Raw genomic sequence first — 22167 nt, 5'->3', positions numbered from 1 at the left:
AAGAAGTAATATCCCCATTCCAAGAACAGGGAGAGCCTGGATAAAGGAAGTTGGACTACCCACTCTAGGAGTCAACACAGAAATATCTGCCAGATCTTGAGTTCAGAATCTTGTTTTTGAGATGAATAAAAAGCACCTAAATGTCAAGGAAAATGTCCTTCCTGTGATAAGGAACCTGCATGGCCCAACTGCTACACTTGGCCTCCCGGGGGGCTGTGCATCCCTGGCTCAGAGGCCAGCAGGCCACAGCGCACCTTACTCCGCCATCTTCACTCAGATCCACCAGTAGATATTTCATGGCACAAATACACATTCTCCCAGTTACTCAGTCATGCACTCTTCAGGTGCTGCTGCATAAGGGATTTTACAAATGTAATTACTATTCCAAATCAGCTGAGTTTCTGGTGGACCCGGGGAGTTGGTCTCTGAAGTCTCCTGGTGGCTCAGGAGGGGCCAAATAGTCTAATAAGCCCTCTTTCACATGGTGATCGCAAGCCACTCTGGACTTGAGGGCTGGAAGCAGGGCTAAGATGGAATTACCTGTCTCTGCTCTGTGTAGTTTCTCATCCTGAAATGGACTTGTCCAGGCTTCTTTACAAGGTGGTCTCTGAATTCCAAATATCAAAGAGGGTGAGCGCCAATACCCAACGATCAGTTTTATTACATTGTTTTTGTCAGGTTTGCTGTTATCCCACTGGCCAAAACAAGTCTTAGGGCTAACCAGACAATCTTCAAAAATTTATGGAAAAACATGTATTGTGAAAAAGTTGCATGGATTTCAATTTTTTTGGTACCAAAATAAACTTGGCTTTAAATTCTCTCTCTCACAAACTTTTTGAAGTCTTGCTGTTTAGACGCTACCTCTTGATGGGAGAAGTGGTAAAGTTGTATTACAGGGGCTGACTGGGGCGTAGCGGGTAAAGCCACCGCCTGCAGTGCCTGCATCCCATATGGGCTGCTCCACTTTCGATCTAGCGCTCTGCTATGGCTTAGAAAAGCAGTGGAAGATGGCCCAAGTCCTTGGGCCCCAGCACCTGCATGGGAGGCCTGAAAGAAGCTCCTGACTCCTGGTTTTGGATCAGTGCAGCTCTGCTTGTTGAGGCCAGTTGGGGAGTGAACCAGCGGATGGAAGACCTCTCCCTCTCTCTCTCTCTGCCTCTCCTTCTCTTTCTGTGTAACTCTGACTCTCAAATAAATAAATAAATCTTTTTTTAAAAAAAAGTTGTATTACAAAGGGGTAAGCACAAAGGGTTGAGAATTATTGTGGTCATTTTCACAATGAATCAACCAAACTGCTTTACCAACAGCACTGAATTACATCAAATGAAAAACTTGGGAAAACATTTAAAACTCAAAAATCACAGAAGATTGGGTTAGTCAATATATAAGGACCTCCTAAAAATTGTTAAGAAAAAGACCAGGGGCCGGCACTGTGGCGCAGTGGGTTAATGCCCTGGCCTGAAGCTCCGGCATCCCATAAGGGCACCAGTTTGAGACCTGGCTGCTCCTGTTCCGATCCAGCTCTCTGCTATGGCCTGGGATAGCAGTGGAGGATGGCCTAAGTCCTTGGGCCCCTGCACCCGTGTGGGAGACCCAGAAGAAGCTCCTGGCTCCTGGCTTCAGATCGGCACAGCTCCGGCCATTGCAGCCACTTGGGCAGTGAACCATTGGATAGAAGGCCTCTCTCTCTCTCTCTCTCTCTCTCTGCCTTTCCTCTCTCTGTGTAACTCTGACTTTCAAAATAAATATATAAATCTAAAAAATAAAAAAAGAAAAAGATTAGAAGTTAATACAAAAATGGCTAAAGGACATGGGACAGTTTCTAAAACACAAATGTTCTTTTTGGCTGATAGCAAAGAAAAGGAGAGAATAGGGACCTTTCAAAGTTATTTAGATAATCTTTAAAAAAGTTTTTTAATTGTATGCTATAAAACTTTAACTATGAAAAAGCTATATAGTAAAAAAACCTCTCTCCCTTCCCTCCCGTACATGTGTTACGTCCTTTACCTATGAAAGATTTTGCTATGAAGAATTTTTAATGTTTCCAAATCTTCAAAAATTTCAATCACTTAATTTGTGGTTCCTATATATTGGTCATGCTTCTGACTCTATAATTATTTAAAAACGGGAACATTAAAACTCCCCTATGATTTCGTTGAGGTCCTTTTTTATACTAAAAAAATTCAACCTTTGATCTTTTGGATTATCCTGACCTCAGGTGTGCAGCACGGCTCCAGCACCGCGCTGCTGAGCTCCTGTCTTCTTACTATTGATTTGAAAGGTCATGCTTTTCAAAAACTAATTCCTGCATATATTAACATTTGGAAACAGGCAGATGAGCTGACTGGAAAGAACAGGAAACCCCTGGAGAAGAAGAGTGGGAAAAACAGAACTAGAGATGCAGAATCTTCTCCCTTCTCTTTAGCTGAACTGATGAGTGCATGCCTGCAAGCATCATGATGTCAACATCACAGAGCTACTAAAGGATTCTTAATCACCGGCCACATAGGAAGCAAGTGAGAGAAATGCTTTTCAATACGAAACCTGTATTGGAGCACGAAAATACAATACACAGCCAGAAACCATCATTCTATCAATATTTACATTATTATCTCATCTAAGAACATAGAAATTATATTTTAAAGGAATGCCAAGAGCAAAAAAAAAAAAAAAAAAGTCCTTTTAAGTCCTACTCAATGTACTTTGTTAGGGAAAAGGATGTTTATTTGGCTCTGGTCACAGTTCCATCATGTCTACTTTCTTTGTAAGTTCAGCTTCAATGGCATCCTAAAAGAAGAAATACATAAATACCATAAACAAGTTATAAAACAGATGCTGTAACTTCCACTGTTATTTAAAATAAGGGAAGCAAAAAGAAAAACATTAGAACAGAAACATCTTGCGATACCACTATAAATATCAAATGTGGTTTTAGACATTAGACGTTCCCTTGCTTTATACCTCCCCTTTGCCTTCCGATCTCTCTCCTCACCCAAGTTTTCAGTTCCTCCACTGATTCTAATAAACATCTGAGGGGGAGAGCCTTGAGATGATGAATTAGTGTAAAGATACACGAATAGATGATTCTGATCTTTAACCCTAAAGCAATGTACTTCTCACTGCTGTTGTCCTCACTACTTCACATCTGCAAAGCAGGCCAAATTGTTTCCACAGTTTTTTTCTTGCTCCTCTAACCCATCCTATATACTGGTCACAGAACAATCATCCTAAAGCACAGGCCTGATCAAAAAGCATAACTTAGCAGGTTAACACACTGCTGCGGGGGCCTACATCCCATATCAAGTGCCTGGGATTGACTCCCCCTACCTCCTCTCCAGCTCTTTCCTAATGCACCTGAGAGGCAGCAGATGATGGTCCAAGTATCTGAGTTACTGACATGCATGTGGGAGACCTGGAGTAGAGTTCTTTGTTTTGGCTTTAGTCTGGCCCAGCCCTAGCTGTTGTGGGAATTTGGGGAGTGAATCAGCAGATGGAAGGCTCTCCGTCACTCTACCTTTCAAATAAACACATTTTTTAAAAGTGTGTAGCTTTGATCACATTTCTCTTGAGCCTAAAAATCTACAGACTTGGGACTGGTTTTGTGGCGTAATGGGTTAAGTCACTACCTATGATGCCAGCATCCCATACGGGTGCCAGTTCAAGTTCCCCCCTGCTCCATTTCCAGTCCAGCTCCCACCCAATATACCTGGGAAAGCGGCAGGAGATCACCCAAGTGCTTGTGGGAGACCCCCACGAAGCCCCTGGCTCCCCAACCTGGCCATTGCAGCCATCTGAGAAGAGAACCAGCTGATGGGAGTTCTCTATCTCTCCCTCTCTGTCTAACTATGCCTTTCAGACAAATAAATCTAAAAAAAAAAAAAAAAGATCAACAGACTTTTCAAGCAACGTTCAGGAAGTGCCCTATAGCCTCCAAGTCCAACCCTTGTTATGTTTAGTGCCCTTTACATCTGAAGTCAGTTCTCCACCCTGTCTTACAGCACGTACCCCCAAGCTGCTGGACCTCATCACTTGTCACAGTTTGGAAAAGTCCTACATTTTTCCAGCTCTTATGCCTTTGCTAATTATCTTTGCATAGAATATTCTGCATTTGTCAACCTTTCTTTTCCACTAGAGAAATCTAAGTAAAATATTAAAAGATATATAAAATACCACTGTGTATTTTTTAATGGAAAAAAACAAATACACACATGCCCAGAAAGTACTAAAAGATCCATAGAAATGGCACACAGCAACTCTGGGACTGTGGTTTACCTCTGAGGAGGAAGGAAAGAAGCTGGAGGGGCTTAGCTATCTCAGCATTTATTTCATTTCTTTTACAAAAATCTGAAAAACAGAAAACTGGAACTACTTACTAATTCTCGCTTTGCTTCTTCAATTTTCACTTGAGCAAGAGATGGATTCTTTTAAAGGAAAACAAAAGAAGGGAAGGTTATACTGCCTCAATTCAGACTCCAAGGGACTACAATCAGAAGGCAAGAAATCTTACAGAGGAAATAACATACATCCAACATTGAGATTCCCCAACTGACTTTAAATCCACAAACAATTTTCACGATCATTTAGTACCCTTACAGAATGCTGTGGGAAATAAATAAAAGAAAAAAAAAAAGCAAGAATAATTACCGGCATTAAGTCTAAATAGGACTCTAATTTTTTCTTCAAAGGTATAGTCTGTCGTTTTAGTTCTGCTAGTTTCTGGGGATGGAAAAAACACAGAGTCACAGAGTAATAGATATTCACAATGCAACCAAATATTGCCCGTTTGTGAAATAAAATATAAGAAAGCACTGACATTAGGGTGTTCCGGACACTGAATCAAATGACAAGCTTCAAAAATAAATGGATAGACAAACCCACCTCCACTGGAAGCAGTGCTTATAGGATGGCTAAAATAGTAATGTCATATACCCACTGATTAAGAATAAGATGGAAGTATGTGAAGAACATAAACAATGTGATCATGAGGGATTAGAATGTATAAGAACAGTTAAAGCCTCAAATATATATATTTATAAATTGTCAACTTTAGATTCCAAGAATCAGACAGAAAAAAGTAAGAATAATAAAATAAAATCCCCTATTTCTCTCTCTTCCTACCAAAATAGATAAGACATTCACACAATCTGAAAACCCAGAATTGTATTGGGAAACTACAGGAGTTTAGTGACCTGTATTCTTAAAAGCATACTAGAAGAGAAGGCGCACCTAGATGGTTAGCACACACTCAATAAATCTGTTTAATAAATAAATCAATAATTTTTAACTGACTCCAGTAGAGTTTGCAGATTACAGTAACACAAAAAGGAAACCAAATGTGTGTGTGTGTGTGTGTGTATACGGATAGCCAAGCAGGTAATACAGATATAAATAATGTGGACATGAAAAGTAATCAGCTCAACAGTGTACAAAAGCCCTAAAAGTAAGAAATAATAAAGCATATTGAGGACTAATACTTATTTGGGAGGCAGGAAGTGAGATAGAGTTAAGATGAGAGAGAGACAGGGAGAGACACAGAGAGAACAAGCCCATCCACTAGTTCACTCCTCAAATGCCTGCAGTGGCCTTGAAGGGCTGAAGCCAGCACCCACGAGCTGGGAATTCAATCCAGGTCTCCCATGAGGGTGGCAGGCATCCAGTTACTGCCTCTGAGCATCTGCAGTAGCAGGAAGCTGGAGTCAGGAGTAGCACTGGGAATCAAAATGCAGGTACTCAGGCAGCCAGCACAGTGGTGGAGAGATGCTGATTCATATCCAGGCTGCTCCACTTCTGATCCAGCTCCCTGCTGATGGCCTGGCACAAGCAGCAGAAGATGGTCCAAGTGTTTGGGCCCCTGCCACCCATGAAGGAGACCAGGACGAAGCTCCTGATTCCTGGCTTTAGCCTAGCCCAGTGCTCGCCATTGTAGTCATTTGGAGAGTGAATCAGTGAATGGAAGATTCTCTCTCTTTGTAACTCTTTCTAAACAAATAAATACAATAACAAAAACCCAGGCACTCAGATGTGGGACCCAGGCATTTAAAATTATTTATTTATTTACATTTTATTGGAAAGGCAGACAGACAGAGACACACAGTGATCTCTCATCTGCTGGTTCACGTCCCAAATCCCTGCAAGAGCCAGAGATGCGCCAAATGCAGCCAAGAGTCTGGAACTCAATCTGGATTTCCCACATGGGTGACAGGGTCCAGGAACCTGAGCCATCATTTACTGCCTCACAGGTGTGCATTAGCAGGAAGCTGGACAAGAAGCAAAGGAGCTGGGGCTTGATCCAGGTATTCTGAGGTGAGGGAATCCCAAATGGCATCTTAACTTCTGTGTGAACCACTCTGAGATGCAGGCATATTAACTAGCATGCTAACTGCCAACCCAAGTGCTCACCCCGGAATAATATTTTAAAGAAAGTTAAATTAGGTTAAAATAAATACAGTGGTTAAAATGTTCCCTATAAAAGTCGTGTTGAAATTTAATTGCTGGGGCTGGTGCAGTGGCATAGCAGGTAAAGCTGCCGCTTGCAGTGTCAGCATCCCATATGGGCGCTGGTTCAAATCCTGGCTGCTCCACTTCTGATCCAGCTCTCTGCTATGGCCTGAGAAAGCAGTAGAAGAAGACCCAAGTCCTTGGGCCCCTGGGCCCACATGGGAGACCTGGAAGAAGCTCCTGGCTCCTGGCTTTGGATTGGCGCAGCTCTGGCTGTTGCTGCCAATTAGGGAGTGAACCAGCAGATGGAAGACTGCCTCTCCTCTCTCTTTCAAATAAATAAATAAATCTAAAAAAAAAAAAAAAAGAAAAGAAAAAAGAAATTTAATTGCTATTGTGACTATATATATATTTTTTTTCTTTTTTTTTTTTTTTTACTTATTTGACAGATAAAGTTAGACAGTGAGAGAGAGAGACAGAGAGAAAGGTCTTCCTTCCATTGGTTCACCCCCCAAATGGCCACTATGGCTGGCGCTGCGCCAATCCAAAGCCAGGAGCCAGGTGCTTCCTGCTCGTCTCCCATGCAGGTGCAGGGGCCCAAGCACTTGGGCCATCTTTCACTGCCTTCTTGGGCCACAACTGAGAGCTGGATTGGAAGAGGAGCAGCCGGGACTAGAACCCGGTGCCCATATGGGATGCCAACCTCGCAGGTGGAGGATTAGCCAAGTGAGCCACGGCGCCAGCCCCTATTCTGACTATATTAAGCAGTGGGACTCTTAAGAGATTAGGAGGGGCTGCATTGTGTTGCCACCACCTTCAGTGCTAGCATCCAATATCATAGCATCCTAGTCCCAGCTGCTCCACTTCTGATCCAGTTTGATGTGCCTGACAAAGCAGCAGAGAATGGCCCAAGTACTTGGGTCCCTACCACTGGGAAACATGGATGGAGTTCCAGGCTTCTGGCTCATGCCTGGCTCAGCCATCTAGGGAGTGAACAGGTAGATGGAAGATCCCTCTCTCTCTTTCCCTATAACTTTGACTTTTAAATAAATACATCTTTTAAAAAATTTAAAAATAAAAAAGAAGTGATTAAGAATGGATTAAAGCTGTTATAGTGGGAGTGGGCCCCTGAGAGAAAACATGAGTTCCACCCAGTTTCCTCTCTGTCTCATACTTGCATGTTCACTTGCCTGTCTAACGTGTTGTGACTCAGCAAGAAAGCCCTCCCAAGATGCGGCCTTCAGACCCCGGAGCCAGAGAAGGTGCTATTGTTTACAGATTACTCAGTTTGTGATGTTCTGTTTCAGCGGAACTTGGACTAAGACAAGCAGCTCACCTCCGACAGTGCAACTAGTGACTGATGAGACAGAGAAGCGTCCATGCCTCTGGCTGAGAGCTGCTCCTGCAATGATGAAGACAGGGGCTCAGTTAAAATATTGTCCTGAAGGTGAGCATCATGAAAGTTTCAACATCTAACAGAGTAAAGAGAAACTACAAATCACAGAGGAACACTTATACACGCATCTAAGCACTTTGATGCCACACGCAACCCCTTTCTAGACCCCCCTATTCACATATTTGTGACAAGATGGGTACAATGCTTAAAGGCCTTAGCTTCAGCGCCTGTATGCCGGAGTGTGAATCTGGATCAGCAGCTAAGATGTTAAGTAACCCTGGCAAGTTACCTGTCTTCTCTGTGGTCCTCTCAGTTGTGACAATGAACTAGTAACACTGCCTAGTTCTGAGGATGGAGGTCAGAAGGAAGTCTGAGGCAAGCTGACTCTGCTCTGGCCTTCATACAAACCTCTGCAGCTTTGATGCCAAATCTGAACTCCTCTGACTTTGCCTTCAGGAAGTCCATGTTCTGAAGACGACTGTCAACTTTGGCCCTTTCTATAGACAGATGCAGTTCTGCCTTCTTGAGATCCCTTTAAAAAGCAAAATTAAATTATTACTTCATAATAATTTCACATTGATCAGGGCTGATGCTGTGGCATAGCAGGTAAAGCCACCACCTGCAGTGCCGGCATCTCATATGGGTGCTGGTTCGAGTTCCGGCTGCTCCACTTCCAATCCAGCTCTCTGCTATGGCCTGGGAAAGCAGCAGAAGATGGCCCAAGTCCTTGGGCCCCTGCACCCGCATGGGAGACCCGGAAGAAGTTTCTGGCTCCTGGCTTTGGATGGGCCCAGCTCTAGCCATTGCGGCCATTTGGGGAGTGAACTAGCGTATTGAAGACCTCTCTCTCTCTCTTTCCCCACCTCTCTTTAACTCTGCATTTCAAATAAATAAATAAATCTTAAAAAAAATTATTTCACTGCTCTCCAGTGAAATTATTATAAAAAAAGAAAACTCTACTGCTTTTTGGATTCAAATCTAGCTTAGTCAAGGTAGATGATCTACTTATTGGATTTTTCTTTTCTATTATTTATTTATTTATTTATTTAGACAGGTAGAGTGGACAGTGAGAGAGAGAGAGAGAAAGGTCTTCCTTTGCCTTTGGTTCACCCTCCAATGGCCGCCGCGGCTGGCGCGCTGCGGCCGGTGCACCGCGCTGATGCGAAGGCAGGAGCCAGGTGCTTCTCCTGGTCTCCCATGGGATGCAGGGCCCAAGCACTTGGGCCATCCTCCACTGCACTCCCTGGCCACAGCAGAGAGCTGGCCTGGAAGAGGGGCAACCGGGACAGAATCCGGTGCCTCGACCGGGACTAGAACCTGGTGTGCCGGCGCCACAAGGCAGAGGATTAGCCTAGTGAGTCGCGGCGCTGGCTTTTCTATTTTTTTTAAAAAAGATTTATTTATTTATTTGAAAGTCAGAGTTTTTATATGTATATATATATTATTTATTTTATTTTTTATTTTTTTGATAGGCAGAGTTAGACAGAGAGAGAGAGAGAGAGAAAGGTCTAGAGAGAGAGAGAGAGATAGAGAGAGAAAGGTCTTCCTTTTTCCGTTGGTTCACCCCCCAAGTGGCCGCCATGGCCGATGCGTTGAGGCCGGTGCGCTACGCCGATCCGAAGCCAGGAGCCAGGTGCTTCCTCCTGGTCTCCCATGCAGGTGCAGGGGCCCAAGCACCTGGGCCATCCTCCACTGAACTCCCAGGCCACAGCAGAGAAGAGTTTTTATATGCATATATTTTAAAATTTATTTATTTGAAAGTGAGAGTTATAGAGAGAGAGGGAGAGACAGATCTTCCATCTGCTGGTTCACTCCCCAGATGGCCATAATAGCCAGGGCTGGGCCAGGCAGAAGCTAGGAGCCAGGAGCTTCTTCTGGGTCTCCCATGTAGGTGCAGGGGCCCAAGGACTTGGTCCATCTTCTATTGCCCTCCCAGGCCATAGCACAGAGCTGAATCGGAAGCGGAGCAGCCAGAACTTGAACATTCGCCCATATGGGATGCTAGCACTGCAGGCAGTGACTTTTCACACTATACCACAGCGCTGGCCCCTCTACCATAAATCTTTATATCCTCGACTTCCCTGTATTCTCCTAGGACATCTCCCCTCTGTGCTGCCACCTGGGATTTTTCTCAAGGAATACACAGTAATTTTAAGATTAATTTATGGCAGTCATTCTTGAAAAAGTAAACCTGTCATTCAAGGGTCCTAAGGCCTATTTGAAAGACACAGTGCTTTGCACATACATACTATTTTTGAACACATTTGCACACCACCAAATTGCCTGTGCATTTATAGACTCCTGTCCCGCAGGATCTAATTTCTGGGTTATCAAGGACCTAAAGAAGGCCCATGCCACCAAAAGAGGACAATCAGAGATCAGTAAGAAAATGCAGCAAAGCAAATATAAGGGCACTTGAAGTTGTATACTATTTTATGAGTTAAAAAAAAATCATGAGGGCAGGGGTTGTCACATAGCAGGTAAAGCCACTGCCTGCAGTGCCAGCATCCCATATGGGCACCAGTTCAAATCTCAGCTGTCCCACTTCCAATCCAGCTCTATACTATGGCCTGGGAAAGCAATAGAAGACGGCCCAAGTGCTTGGGTCCCTGCACCCACGTAGGAGACCTGGAAGAAGCTCCTGGCTGCTGCTTTTGGATCAGCCTAGCTCTGGCTGTTGTGGCCATTTTGAGAGTGAACCAGCAGATGGAAGACTTCTCTCTCTGCTTTTGCCTCTCTGTATTTCTGCCTTTCAAATAAATAAATACATCCTTAAAACAATTAAATACATTTTGAAAATCATAAAGTGCGTACTATTTGTAAAAATAAATGACACTCCTGCAAGATACAGGCACAGGCAAAGACTTCTTGGAAAAGACTCCAGAGGCACAGGCAGCCAAAGCCAAAATTAACAACTCGGATTACATCAAATTGAGAAGTTTATATACTGCAAAAGAAAGTCAGGGAAGTGAAGAGGCAACCGACAGAATGGAATAAAATATTTGTAAATTATGCAACTGATAAAGGATTAATAACCAGAATCTAAAAAGAGATCAAGAAACTCCACCACAACAAAAGAAACAACACACTTAAGAGATGGGCAACGAACCTAAATAGACATTTTTCAAAAGAGAAAATCCAAATGGCCAACAGACACATGAAAAAATGTTCAGGATCACTAGCCATCAGGGAAATGCAAATCAAAACCACAATGAGGTTTCACCTCACCCCAGTTAGAATGGCTTTCATACAGAAATCTACCAACAACAGATGCTGGCAAGGATGTGGGGAAAAAGGCACACTAATTCACTGTTGTTGGGATTGCAAACTGGTAAAGCCACTATGGAAGACAGTTTGGAGAGTCCTCAGAAACCTGAATATAGCACTACCATACAACCCAGCCTTCCCACTCCTTGGAATTTACCCAAGGGAAATTAAACTGGTAAATAAAAGAGCTATCTGCACCTCAATGTTTATTGCAGCTCAATTCACAATAGCTAAAACATGGAATCAACCTAAATGCCCATCCACGGAAGGCTGGATAAAGAAATTATGGGATATGTACTCTATAGAATACTATACAGCAGAAAAAAATGAAATCAGGTCATTTGCAACAAAATGGAGGAATCTGCAAAACATCATGCTGAGAGAAATAAGCCAGTCCCAAAGGGACAAATATATGTTCTCCCTGATCTGTAACAACTAACTGAGCACCTAAAAGGAAACCTGTAGAAGTGAAACTGACACTATGAAAAGCAATGACTTGATCAGTCATTGTCCTGACTGTGAGGAACAGCTTACTATTTTATTCTTTTTAGTATTTTCTTTTTCTACTTAATACCATTGTTTGAACTTTTTACTTAACACATAATTATTCTTAGGTGTTTAAATCCAATTGAAAATTGATCCCTGTTAAAAATAATGGTGGGAATAAGAGAGGGAAGAGATAGACAGTTCGGCACACGCTCCCTCAGACGTACCCCTAAGGGTAAAGCTAAAAACTTGCCATGGGACTCCAAATCCCATTAAGTTGGCAGGTACCAATACCATCTTACTAGTTAAGGTGATCAGTTTAAGTTCATAACTGATCATAAAGATAGGATTAAGTGTCAAAGGGATCATATAAATAAGACCAAGTGTCTGCTAATAATAACTGATAGAATTAAGAAGGAGAGAATGATCCAATATGGGAATTAGGATACACAGCAGACTCATAAAATGACAAATGCCCTAAACAGCACTCTGGCTTCAGAATCAGCCCTTAAGGCATTCAGATCTGGCTAAAAAGCCCATGAGAGCATTTCAGGCATGGAAAGCCAAGACACTGTGGCAAAAAATGGCCTACATGAAAGATCTCTGTGAGTGAGATCCCAGAGGAAAGAAGGGACCATCGAAGAAGGAGGTACCTTTCTCTGAAGGGAGGAGAGAACTTCCACTTTGATTACGGCTTTGTCTAAATAATTTGGAGTAAAAAGTGAACGCCCACATCCATTCATTCCCCACTTCCACTTAAGTAATTTTCTACTTAAAATAATATTATGAGCCCTGTTTCCCAACATATTAAAAAAAAATCCTATCTATAGATAGCTAAAACTAAGTCTGACAATGTCCTGCTATTACCTGTATAATAAAAATTTGTCACCATTTTCAACTCAATTACTTACTCTCGTAGACATTTTTCTAATACTAAAGTTGCAGTTAGATTTTTTTCAAGTTTTCCCAATTCAAGCTTGATTTCTTCATTTTTGGATTTGATACGAAAAAGATCAGATGTCAAATCATTCACTGCAGGGATAAAACTACAAGAAGAATTTGGTCACATAAGTGAGCATTACGGATAATAATTATCATCATTCCCCATTTCTAAAAATGATTTTATCTCTGTGTGGATTCTTACGTAATTGTGCTGTTTAATCCTGGTGCATTTCTTACACGCTGTTCCCAATCCCTGAATGTCCTTCAGCTGGCAAAGTTCCACTTCTCCCTCCAAACTCAGATAAGAATTCCTCCTGGAATTCACTACCTCTTTCTCTGTGGCTGTGAGCGACAGGTAGTGCACTCTCGTATGGCTGCAGCTGTCACACCACAGTATACATGTCCGTCTCCCTTATTAGACCATGGGCAGAAGCTGTCCTTGAAGGCAGTCTGCTTCTTCAGTGCTCACATACCAAGCCTACAACAGGTCTCTGGAGTCACAACATTGACGTCATTCTAGATTTCTGCTGCTGTACAGCCTACGTGCTCTTAGACCTAACACACTACTCTTTGGGCCTATATAAAAATTCCAAGCCCTGAAACTGGCAATTAAGCAGAACAACCATGCAGTTCTCTGGTTGTAAGTTAGAACTGTGGTCTTCAGTAAGATATGGCCAAAAACTATACACAGTGTGGAGTCAAACTGTGTTAGATGCCCAACTCTGCCATTTACTAGTTTGGGGAAGTTATTTTACTCAGGCCTCCATTTTCCTCTTAGGGTTGTTAAAAGAATCAAGTCGTTATAAAGGTGTCTATCACAGGGGCTGGTGCTGTGATGTAGCAGGTAAAGCCATCACTTGAAGTGTCAGCATCCCATAGGGGTGCCAGTTCTAGTCCCGGCTGCTCCTCTTCTGATCCAGCTCTCTGCTATGGCCTGGGAAAGCAGTAGAAGATGGTCCAAGTGCTTGGGCCCCTGCACCCATGTGGGAGACCTGGAAGAAGCTCCTGGCTCCTGGCTGTGGATCAGCATAGCTGCCATTGTGGCATTTAGGGAGTGAACCAACGGATGGAAGACCTCTCTCTGCCTCTCTGTAACTCTTTCAAATAAATAAATAAATCTTAAAAAAAAAAAAAAAAAAAAAAGAATCTATCACAAATAAAGACCCCTAACCTCTTCTACTCAATATGGTGAGAACATGACCAATATTTACCATGCTCAAGTGGATCATTCAGCCTACTGTTTTTCTTATTATTTACAGAGCACAATGTTAAGTGGTACCTAATCCTTTTCCAAATATACATGAGAACCAACCTTTACAAACCTAATCCTGGAATAAGAAAATATTAAAAGTTAACCAATACCAAATTTATCTAAATTAATTTTATTCACTAGCAAAGATATGGAGTTAAATAAAATTCAGTGCTTTCACATTTATTGTTGATTCTTTATAAAGAATTATCCTGATAAACAGAAAGTCCTTAGATCAATACATCATGGCATATATGACGACAGCAATTAAAATGGTCACAATAATTACCTAGCAAGTGAGGTATCCTTTGTTTCAAGAGCCAGTGCACTGTCAACCAAAGCATTCAGATACCTGGAACCGGTGCTGGAGAGATTGGCAGGAGAGAAATTTACACTCTCCATGAGAAGGTCTTGAAGATGCTTGGCTGAAAAACATAAAGAGTCCCATGGAGACTAAGATGCTTTCCTTGTATGTGTATGTATGGTTTTTTTTTTTTTGCTTTTTGAACTTTTAATAGCTTTACTGAGTTATAACTCACTACCTAGCACTCCACTCACCTAAAGTACATGTTCAATGGCCATTAGTACATTTAGAGTTGCATATCCAGCAACACAATCCATTTTAGAATATTTCATCACCCCCAAAAGAAACCTCACATTCCTTAAACATTATTTTCCTTTATTTTTTTTGAAGATCTATTTTATTTATTTGAAAGACAGATTGACAGATAGCAAGGGAGAGACAGAAAGAAAGAAATTTTTCCATCCCCTGGTTCACTCCCCAAATGACTGCAGTAGTTGGGGCTGGGCCAGGCTGAAGCCAGGAGTCAGGAACTCCAACCAGGTCTCCCACATGGGAGGCAGGGTTCCAAGTACTTGGGACATCTTCCTTTTGCTTTCCAAGACACTCTGATATGAGATTTGGGCTTCCCAAGTTGGGATTTAACAGCTTCCTACCAACTTCCTGTTAATGCATCCTGGGAGGGAGCAGATGATAGCTCAAGTGGTTGGGCCCCAACACTCATACAGGAAACCCAGATGGAGTTCTGAGCTCCTGGCCAAACCCTGGCTGTTGCTGACATTTGGGGAGTGAACCAGCAGATGGAAGATCTCTGTCTCTCTTCTCCATCACTCTGCCTTTCAAATAAGTGAAAATAAAATAAACATATAAAGAAATGAAAGCAAAATAAAGGCTACAAGATAGAAAAAAACAGAGAATTTGCTGTTAGCAGACCAACTTACAAGAAATACTAAAAGCAGTTCTATAGGCTGAAAGCAAGTGATTCCAAATAGTATTTTGAATGCACATGAAAAGTTAGAGCATCCGGACCTGTACTGTGGCATAGTAGGTTAAGCTTCTACTTGCTGCACCAGAATCCCATATGGGTGCTGGTTTGAGTCCCAGCTGTTCTACTTCCAATCCAGCTCTCTGTTAATGGCCTGTGAAAAGCAGTGGAAGATGCCCTAAGTGCTTGGGCCCATGTACCCACATGGGAGACCTGGAAGAAGCTCCTGGCTTTGGATCAACCCAGCTCCAGTCATTGGGGCCATTTGGAGAATGGACCAGCAGATGGAAGATCTCTCTCTCTCTGTAACTCTACCTCTTAAATACATAAATAAATCTTAAAACAAAACAAAACAAAAAAAAAAAACAAAAAAAAAACAAAAACTAGAGCATCAGCAACTATGGATTTTTCTCTTAACTGATTTTTAAAAATTGTATAGAATAATCCTATAAAATTTTATAAAAAAAATTGTGTATAATATACTGTTGGGCCATAGAAATATGCTAACAGCAGCACAAAGGATATGGGTATGATCCTGTAAAGGTGTCTAGGGCTAAGGAAGTGACTACTCATGGTCCAGTCTGTAACACTGGATATGTGTAACAGTAACACCACAAAAAGGGAAAGGAGAATAGATATAATTGTATACCGTAGGTGGATGGAAGATCTTTCTCTGTCTGTAACTCTGCCTCTCAACTAAATAAATAAATCTTTAAAAAAAAAAATGCATCGGGGCAGGCGCTCTGGCATAGGAGGCTAGAGCCTGTGGTGCCGGCATCCCATATGGGCACCGGTTCTAGTCCCAGCTGTTCTTCTTCCAATCCAGCTCTCTGCTATGGCCTGGGGAAGCCATAGAAGATGGCCCAAGTCCTTGGGCCCCTGTACTCACGTGGGAGACTGGGAAGAGGCTCCTGGCTCCTGGCTTTGGATCAGCCTAGCTCTGGCCATTGCAGCCATTTGGGGGATGAGCCAGTGGAGGGAAGACCTTTCTCTCTGTCTCTCCTTCCCTCTGTAACTCTACCTCTCGAATAAATAAAAATCTAAAAAAAAAAAAAAAAAAAAAAAAAGAAAAAGAAAAAAAGGAAGTATTTGGGGCTGGCACTATGGCATAGCAGGTAAAGCCGCTGCCTGCAGTGCTGGCATCCCATATGGGCACCGGTTCTAATCCCGGCTGCTCCATTTCCAATCCAGCTCTCTGCTATGGCCTGGAAAAGCAGGGACCCTGCACCCATGTGGGAAACCAGGAAGAAGCTCCTGGCTCCAGATGGGTCCAGCTCCAGCCACTGCAGCCAACTGGGGAGTAAACCAGCGGATGGAAGACCTCTCTCCCTGCCTCTCCTTCTCTCTCTGTGTAACTCTGACTTTCAAATAAAAGTAAATTAAAAAAATTTTTTTTAAATTTTATTTGAGAGGTAGAGTTATAGACAGTGAGAGGGAGAGACAGAAAGAAAGGTCTTCCATCCATTGGTTCATTCCTCAAATGGCTGCAATGGTTGGAGCTGTGCCAATCCGAAGCCAGGAGCCAGATGCTTCTTCCTGGTCTCCCACGTGGGTACAGGGGCCCAAGCACTTGGGCCATTTTCTACTGCTTTCCCAGGCCATAGCAGAAAGCTGGATTGGAAGTGAAGCTGCCGGGAGTAGAACCGCCACCCATATGGGATGCCAGCACTGCAGGCAGAGGATTAACCTACTGCGCCATTGCACCGGTTCCAATAAAAATCTTTAAAAAACAATGCATCATTCGAGTAGCAAAGCAACCACAAGAATGCTGGAATAGCTACACTGATATCATCAGATAAAATAGACTTTATAAAAAAAATATGGTACTAGAGCTACAGAGGGAATTTTATAATGATAAAAGAGTCAATCTATCAAAATATATAACTGCAAAAATATATACACCTAATAGACACCAAGATCTATGAAACAAAAACCGACAAAAATAGAGAGAGAAATATACAATTCAACAATAGTTGAAGATTTCGACATCCTACTTTTTTTTTTTTTTTTTTGACAGGCAGAGTGGACAGTGAGAGAGAGAGACAGAGAGAAAGGGTTCCTTTTACCGTTGGTTCACCCTCCAATGGCTGCTGTGGCAGGCGCACAGCGCTGATCCGAAGCCAGGAGCCAGGTGCTTCTCCTGGTCTCCCATGCAGGTGCAGGGCCCAAGCACTTGGGCCATCCTCCACTGCACTCCCGGGCCACAGCAGAGAGCTGGCCTGGAAGAGGGGCAACCGGGACAGAATCCGGCACCCCAACTGAACCTGGGGTGCCGGCATCACAGGCGGAGGATTAGCCTAGTGAGCCATGGCGCTGGCCTCGATATCCTACTTTCAATGATGAAAGCAAGGTAGAAGGTCAACATGGAAACAGAAAACCGGAACAATAGTATATAATCGACTAATCTAAAAGATAGTTAAAGAACACTCCAGGGGAAGGCATTTGGCACAGTGGTATAAGATGCTGGTTGAGTAGCCCACATCCCATACTGTAGTGTGTGGGTTTCAGTACCAGCTCAGCCTTCAATTCCAGCTAACTGCTTATGCACACCCTGGGAGGCAGCAGATGATGGCTCAAGTACTTGGGTTGTTGCTGCTACCCTCATGGGAGATCCTGGGTGGTTTCCCAGTTCCTGGATTGATCCTGGCCCACCCCTGGCTGTTGCTTACACTTGGAGAGTGAGCCAGCAGATGGAAGATATGTTTTCCTCTTGACTTTTTTTTTTTTTTTTTGATAGGCAGAGTGGATAGTGAGAGAGAGACAGAGAGAAAGGTCTTCCTTTTGCAGCTGGTTCACCCTCCAATGGCCACTGCGGCCGGCGCCTCATGCTGATCCGAAGCCAGGAGCCAGGTGCCTCTCCTGGTCTCCCATGCGGGTGCAGGGCCCAAGCACTTGGGCCATCCTCCGCTGCCTTCCCGGGCCATAGCAGAGAGCTGGCCTGGAAGAGGGGCAACCGGGATAGAATCTGGCACCCCGACCGGGACTAGAACCTGGTGTGCTGGCGCCGCAAGGTGGAGGATTAGCCTGTTAAGCCATGGCGCCGGCCTCTTGACTTTCAAATAAGAAAAGGAAGAAAAAAAAGAAAAAGAAAAAACATCTTACAGAATGAGATTATTCTGGACTCAAAGTTCATTTCTCTAGACTATATTTTAATAACTACAAAAATAAAATCATTTATAAGTAAAACAATTTAAAACATTACAAAGGAGTAGCACTGGGGAGGCTTTTGGGATGATGGATGGAGCTGTTCTGCACCTGTGGTGCCGGCATCCCATACAGGTGCCAGTTTGTGTCCTGGCTGCTCCTCTTCTGATCCAGCTCCTGGCTGATGCACCTGGGAAAGCATTAGAAGATGGCCCAAGTCCTTGGGCCCCTGCACCCACCCGGAAGAAGCTCCTGGCTCTGGATTAGCCTAGCTATGGCCTTTGTGGCCATTTGGGGAGGGAACCAGTGGATGGAAGACATTTCTCTCTGTCTGTAACTCTACCTCTCAAATAAATAAATAAAATCTAAAAAAAAAAAAAAAAAAAAAAGAGAGAGTACACCAAAACAAAAAGGCAACTGTACTGTTAATTTTAAAAAGAAAATTGAGAAAGAGCACATAAACAATAGGATTAAATATTAACTGCACTATACTCGAAACATTATATATAACAAATTCTATCCATTTGGTCAAATATAGGGCAAATGTGTGTTCTACTTCCTCTGTCTTTGGTGTGGTCTTATACCTAAAAAATATCTTTGTCAATCTTTACTTTTGTGATTTTTAATTATAAAAACAATAGATGGCACAACGAAAACCCTGGCCTGAAGTGCCAGCATTCCATATGGGCGCCAATTCTAGACCCGGATGCTCCACTTCCGATCCAGCTCTCTGCTATGGCCTGGGAAACCAGTAGAAGACGGCCCAAGTCCTTGGACTCCTGCACCCACGAGGGAGACCGGGAGGGAGCTCCTGGCTCCTGGCTTCGGATTGGCTCAGCTCTGGCCATTGCAGCCATCTGCGGAGTGAACCAGTGGATGGAAGACAATCTCTCTCTCTCTCTTTACTTCTCTCTGTAACTCTTTCAAATAAATAAAATAAATCTTTTTTTAAAAAAATAGATGTGTGGAACACACTTTTTCAAACCAAATAATCCCAGGAGAAAACGAAAGCAGTCCCTGACACACAGTCCTACAGCAGTTTCTTCAGGGCTGCCACCGCAGGTGCTCTAACAGCTTGGCAGGACTAAGGCATGGGGACAGGAGACAGATCAAACACACACGGAGGTCAAAGCCCACAAGGCATCTTTCCCACTGGGCTCCTATGTTTAGACTCTTTAAGTTTGTGGTTTTGCTGTCAGAGTAGCAACAGAATAATTCTATGAGACCTGAGTAGAAGACACATCTAGCAAACAAAGTAGCAAAATAAGCTGTCTATACCGAATCTTGCACATTTCATTGTTACAAACATTGGTTACCTCTACGATCTCATTCAGAAAAACTCAGGACTTATTCTCACCTTCGGATTCATACTCGTTTGCTTTCTGTTTCAAGTCCTCTATGACTAGGTGGACGTCCCTGTCCCGGGCCCTGTTGCGTTCCGAAAGATGATACAAAATCTCTGTGGTCCGTGGGTTCACCTCATACTGTGGAATGGGATGATCGCCAAATATTTTTTTCAACCACGCAGCAACCTCATCATGAAAAGGAAGAAAATTATATAGACATATTTTAATTGCAATGACACGATGCAGGCATGACGGTGATCAAACGCGAAGTAAATGCTCTGGCTCCCTCGGCGTCACCTCCTAACTCCTACAAGCTTTGGGAGTGGTTGGGCGCAAGGAGTCGAAATTACCGGGGAACGAACCATTCCTAAAGAGCTACAAAAGCGGTACAGACGAACAATCTGCCTCACTAGAAAAGCCTTAAGACTCAATATGCAGGTACAAACGCAATCTTACACCCGCCGGGGCTGAATTTTAAAAAAGGCGTTGCCCGCAACATCCTAGCCGGCGCGGTGCCGGGAGACCCCCTGACCCGGGATGCGGGACTTGGAAGCGGTGCTGGTGTGGAACTTCAGGCAGGAGGGTGGGTGCACAAGCCCCGCTCCAGCCAGCTCCGAGGGGTCTCGTTACGGCGGCTGCCTGACGCCTGTCCAAGCCCGGGGTCCTCAGCGAGGGGAGTCCGGGGAAGAAGGGTCCCGGGAGACCCGGCTCACAGGTCACTAAAGACGGGCGTGTGGGGCACCGGAGAAGGAAAGCAGCCGTGGCGGCGCTCAGGAGATGCGCCGGCGGCACCGGCACGCCGCAGACGCGGGTCTCGGGAAGCCGCAAACGCCCGCTCCCAGCCCGTCACCTGCGCTTCTTTCGCTTCCCGCGCCTCCATAGCCGCCGCTCCCGCCACTTCACGCGGAACTCCTCGCGGGAGAAGCGCCCCTGGGGCCCCGCCCACACACCGTTGGCCCCGCCCCTCGCCTGGCCGGGGATTTCTGGGAGTTGTAGTTTTAACCCCTTCAGGGCTGGTGTCTTGCCTCCTCCTGGCTCTCTGGGCTCCGCGGTGAATGAAGTACAGCTGCTAACGCCAGGCTGCTTTTTCTTTCATGTATTTTTATTGCTAGCTTGAGTCACATCTTAAAAAAATCCTTGAAATTTTGCTTCTTGCTTAGTAGATTTCTTTCATACTGTTTGCATAAACTTAAACGTTTTTGATTTTATTCTGGCAGTATGAACTGCAGCAATCTTTTTATTTATTTATTTATGTGAGAGACCGTAAGCAGAAAGCTGGATCAGAAGAGGAGCAGCCAGACACGAATTGGCACCCTTATAGGATGCTTGCACTGCAAAGGCCCAACCTACCAAGCCACAGCGCCGGCCCCAACTGCAGCAACCTTAACCTCATCAATTAGTTCCCACTGCCAAGGAGCTAAGAGTGTAGGTGTGTAGAAGGCATTTCTTTTTTTAAAGGAGAATCTTTATTATGTACAGGAAGCTCAAAAGTGTATATCTATCCCAACCTTGTGGTGAGTTCTTTAGCCTGTTACAGCTTAGCAATGCAAGCCACAGATTTGAATCCTATGCATTGCCTCCCCAGTGGTGGCGGATCTCATCATCATTGTAGTTGGTCCTGATGGCTTCCACCAGCTTAGCCAGAGCTCCTTTGTCTTCTGAGTTCACCTGTGAGAGAAGACCACGGTGATGCAGGTCTTCCCATGGACAGACACTGAGCCTGGCCTTTTCCTTGACGATGCAGTAATGCACCCCATCCACAATGCAGGGAAGGCAAGAAGCCAGCCAGCTGAGTGGACCCCACACTGTGTGCAACCACCACCGGCTGAGCCTTCTTATTCTCCCCCAAGGTGCTGACAGTGGTGACCTCCACTTGGAGGACAGGTGGTCTCTTAGTGGGGGCATCGCCTTGGCCAGCAGCTTTCTTCTTGGCCCTGGAAACCAGCCTGTGTGCCTTCTCTTCTTTTGTCTCTGTTCTGTACTATGGGCCAGCTTCCACAGCTGAGTGGCTGACTGGAGGTCCAGGGTCTAGGTGTACTGGCTAAAGGCAAGATGCACTTTCAACCACTTATACAGGGTGGCCCTGTGCTGCTGCAGCCAGATGTAGCAATGCCATCTGACAAAATGGATGAGGCTCTTCTTGGGTTGGATGTCCTGTCCAATGCTATAATTCTCAGGCCTCTTCTCAAACAGGAGAATTACCACCTCCTTGGCCTCCTGCTTCTTCACCGTAGCAGGAGGCGGGGTCACCTACTTCCTCTTGACTTTACCTTTTGGCATCTTGGGCAGCTGGAGGAGAATGTGGCCATTCTCTCATTCATTTCTTGCCTTACCTAAGGTCCTTGCTTGCTTCCAAAATTTCTATTAACACTATGAGAGGTTCTTTATACAGCAATATATAATTTTCTGTTTTACATTTTTTGTTTCACTCTTAGAGAACCTGGTGAAATTGGTGGACATAACTTATTTTCCCCATTTTCACATTAAAACATGCAAACATGGATTAAATGACTTGACTAAGGTTGGATAGCAGAGCTAGAACTTGACCAACATGGTCTGGCTCCATTGTGAGTTTCACTTTCCAAACTGCTATTGGCAACCTTTTATAGTGCA

At 44.0% G+C, this 22167-nt stretch overlaps 1 protein-coding gene and 1 pseudogene across 2 annotated transcripts; both read right to left on the bottom strand.

Moving 5' to 3' along the window:
- Positions 1 to 2517: 2517 nt before the first annotated feature.
- Positions 2518 to 20482, bottom strand: HAUS1 (HAUS augmin like complex subunit 1). Of its 2 annotated transcripts, XM_062201607.1 has the most exons (9): positions 20405 to 20482; positions 19566 to 19740; positions 14068 to 14203; positions 12499 to 12633; positions 8243 to 8366; positions 7775 to 7840; positions 4645 to 4716; positions 4374 to 4421; positions 2518 to 2787 (listed from the first exon to the last, which is right to left on the bottom strand). In XM_062201607.1, exons 1-9 carry the CDS (start codon positions 20432 to 20434, stop codon positions 2737 to 2739), a joined length of 837 nt encoding a protein of 278 aa, XP_062057591.1. In that variant the 5' UTR covers positions 20435 to 20482; the 3' UTR covers positions 2518 to 2736. The 2 variants fall into 2 exon arrangements, with proteins under 2 accessions (XP_062057591.1, XP_062057592.1); XM_062201608.1 differs by lacking the exon at positions 12499 to 12633.
- A 570-nt stretch (positions 20483 to 21052) lies between these two features.
- LOC133766607 (large ribosomal subunit protein eL8-like) lies at positions 21053 to 21898 on the bottom strand (annotated as a pseudogene).
- Between the last annotated feature and the right edge of the window lie 269 nt (positions 21899 to 22167).

The sequence above is a fragment of the Lepus europaeus genome, chromosome 9 (genome assembly GCF_033115175.1).
Source record: "Lepus europaeus isolate LE1 chromosome 9, mLepTim1.pri, whole genome shotgun sequence".
NCBI classification, from domain to species: Eukaryota; Metazoa; Chordata; class Mammalia; order Lagomorpha; family Leporidae; genus Lepus; species Lepus europaeus.
Note: the sequence above shows the minus strand (reverse complement) of the source record. Positions and strands in the feature narration are given on the sequence as shown.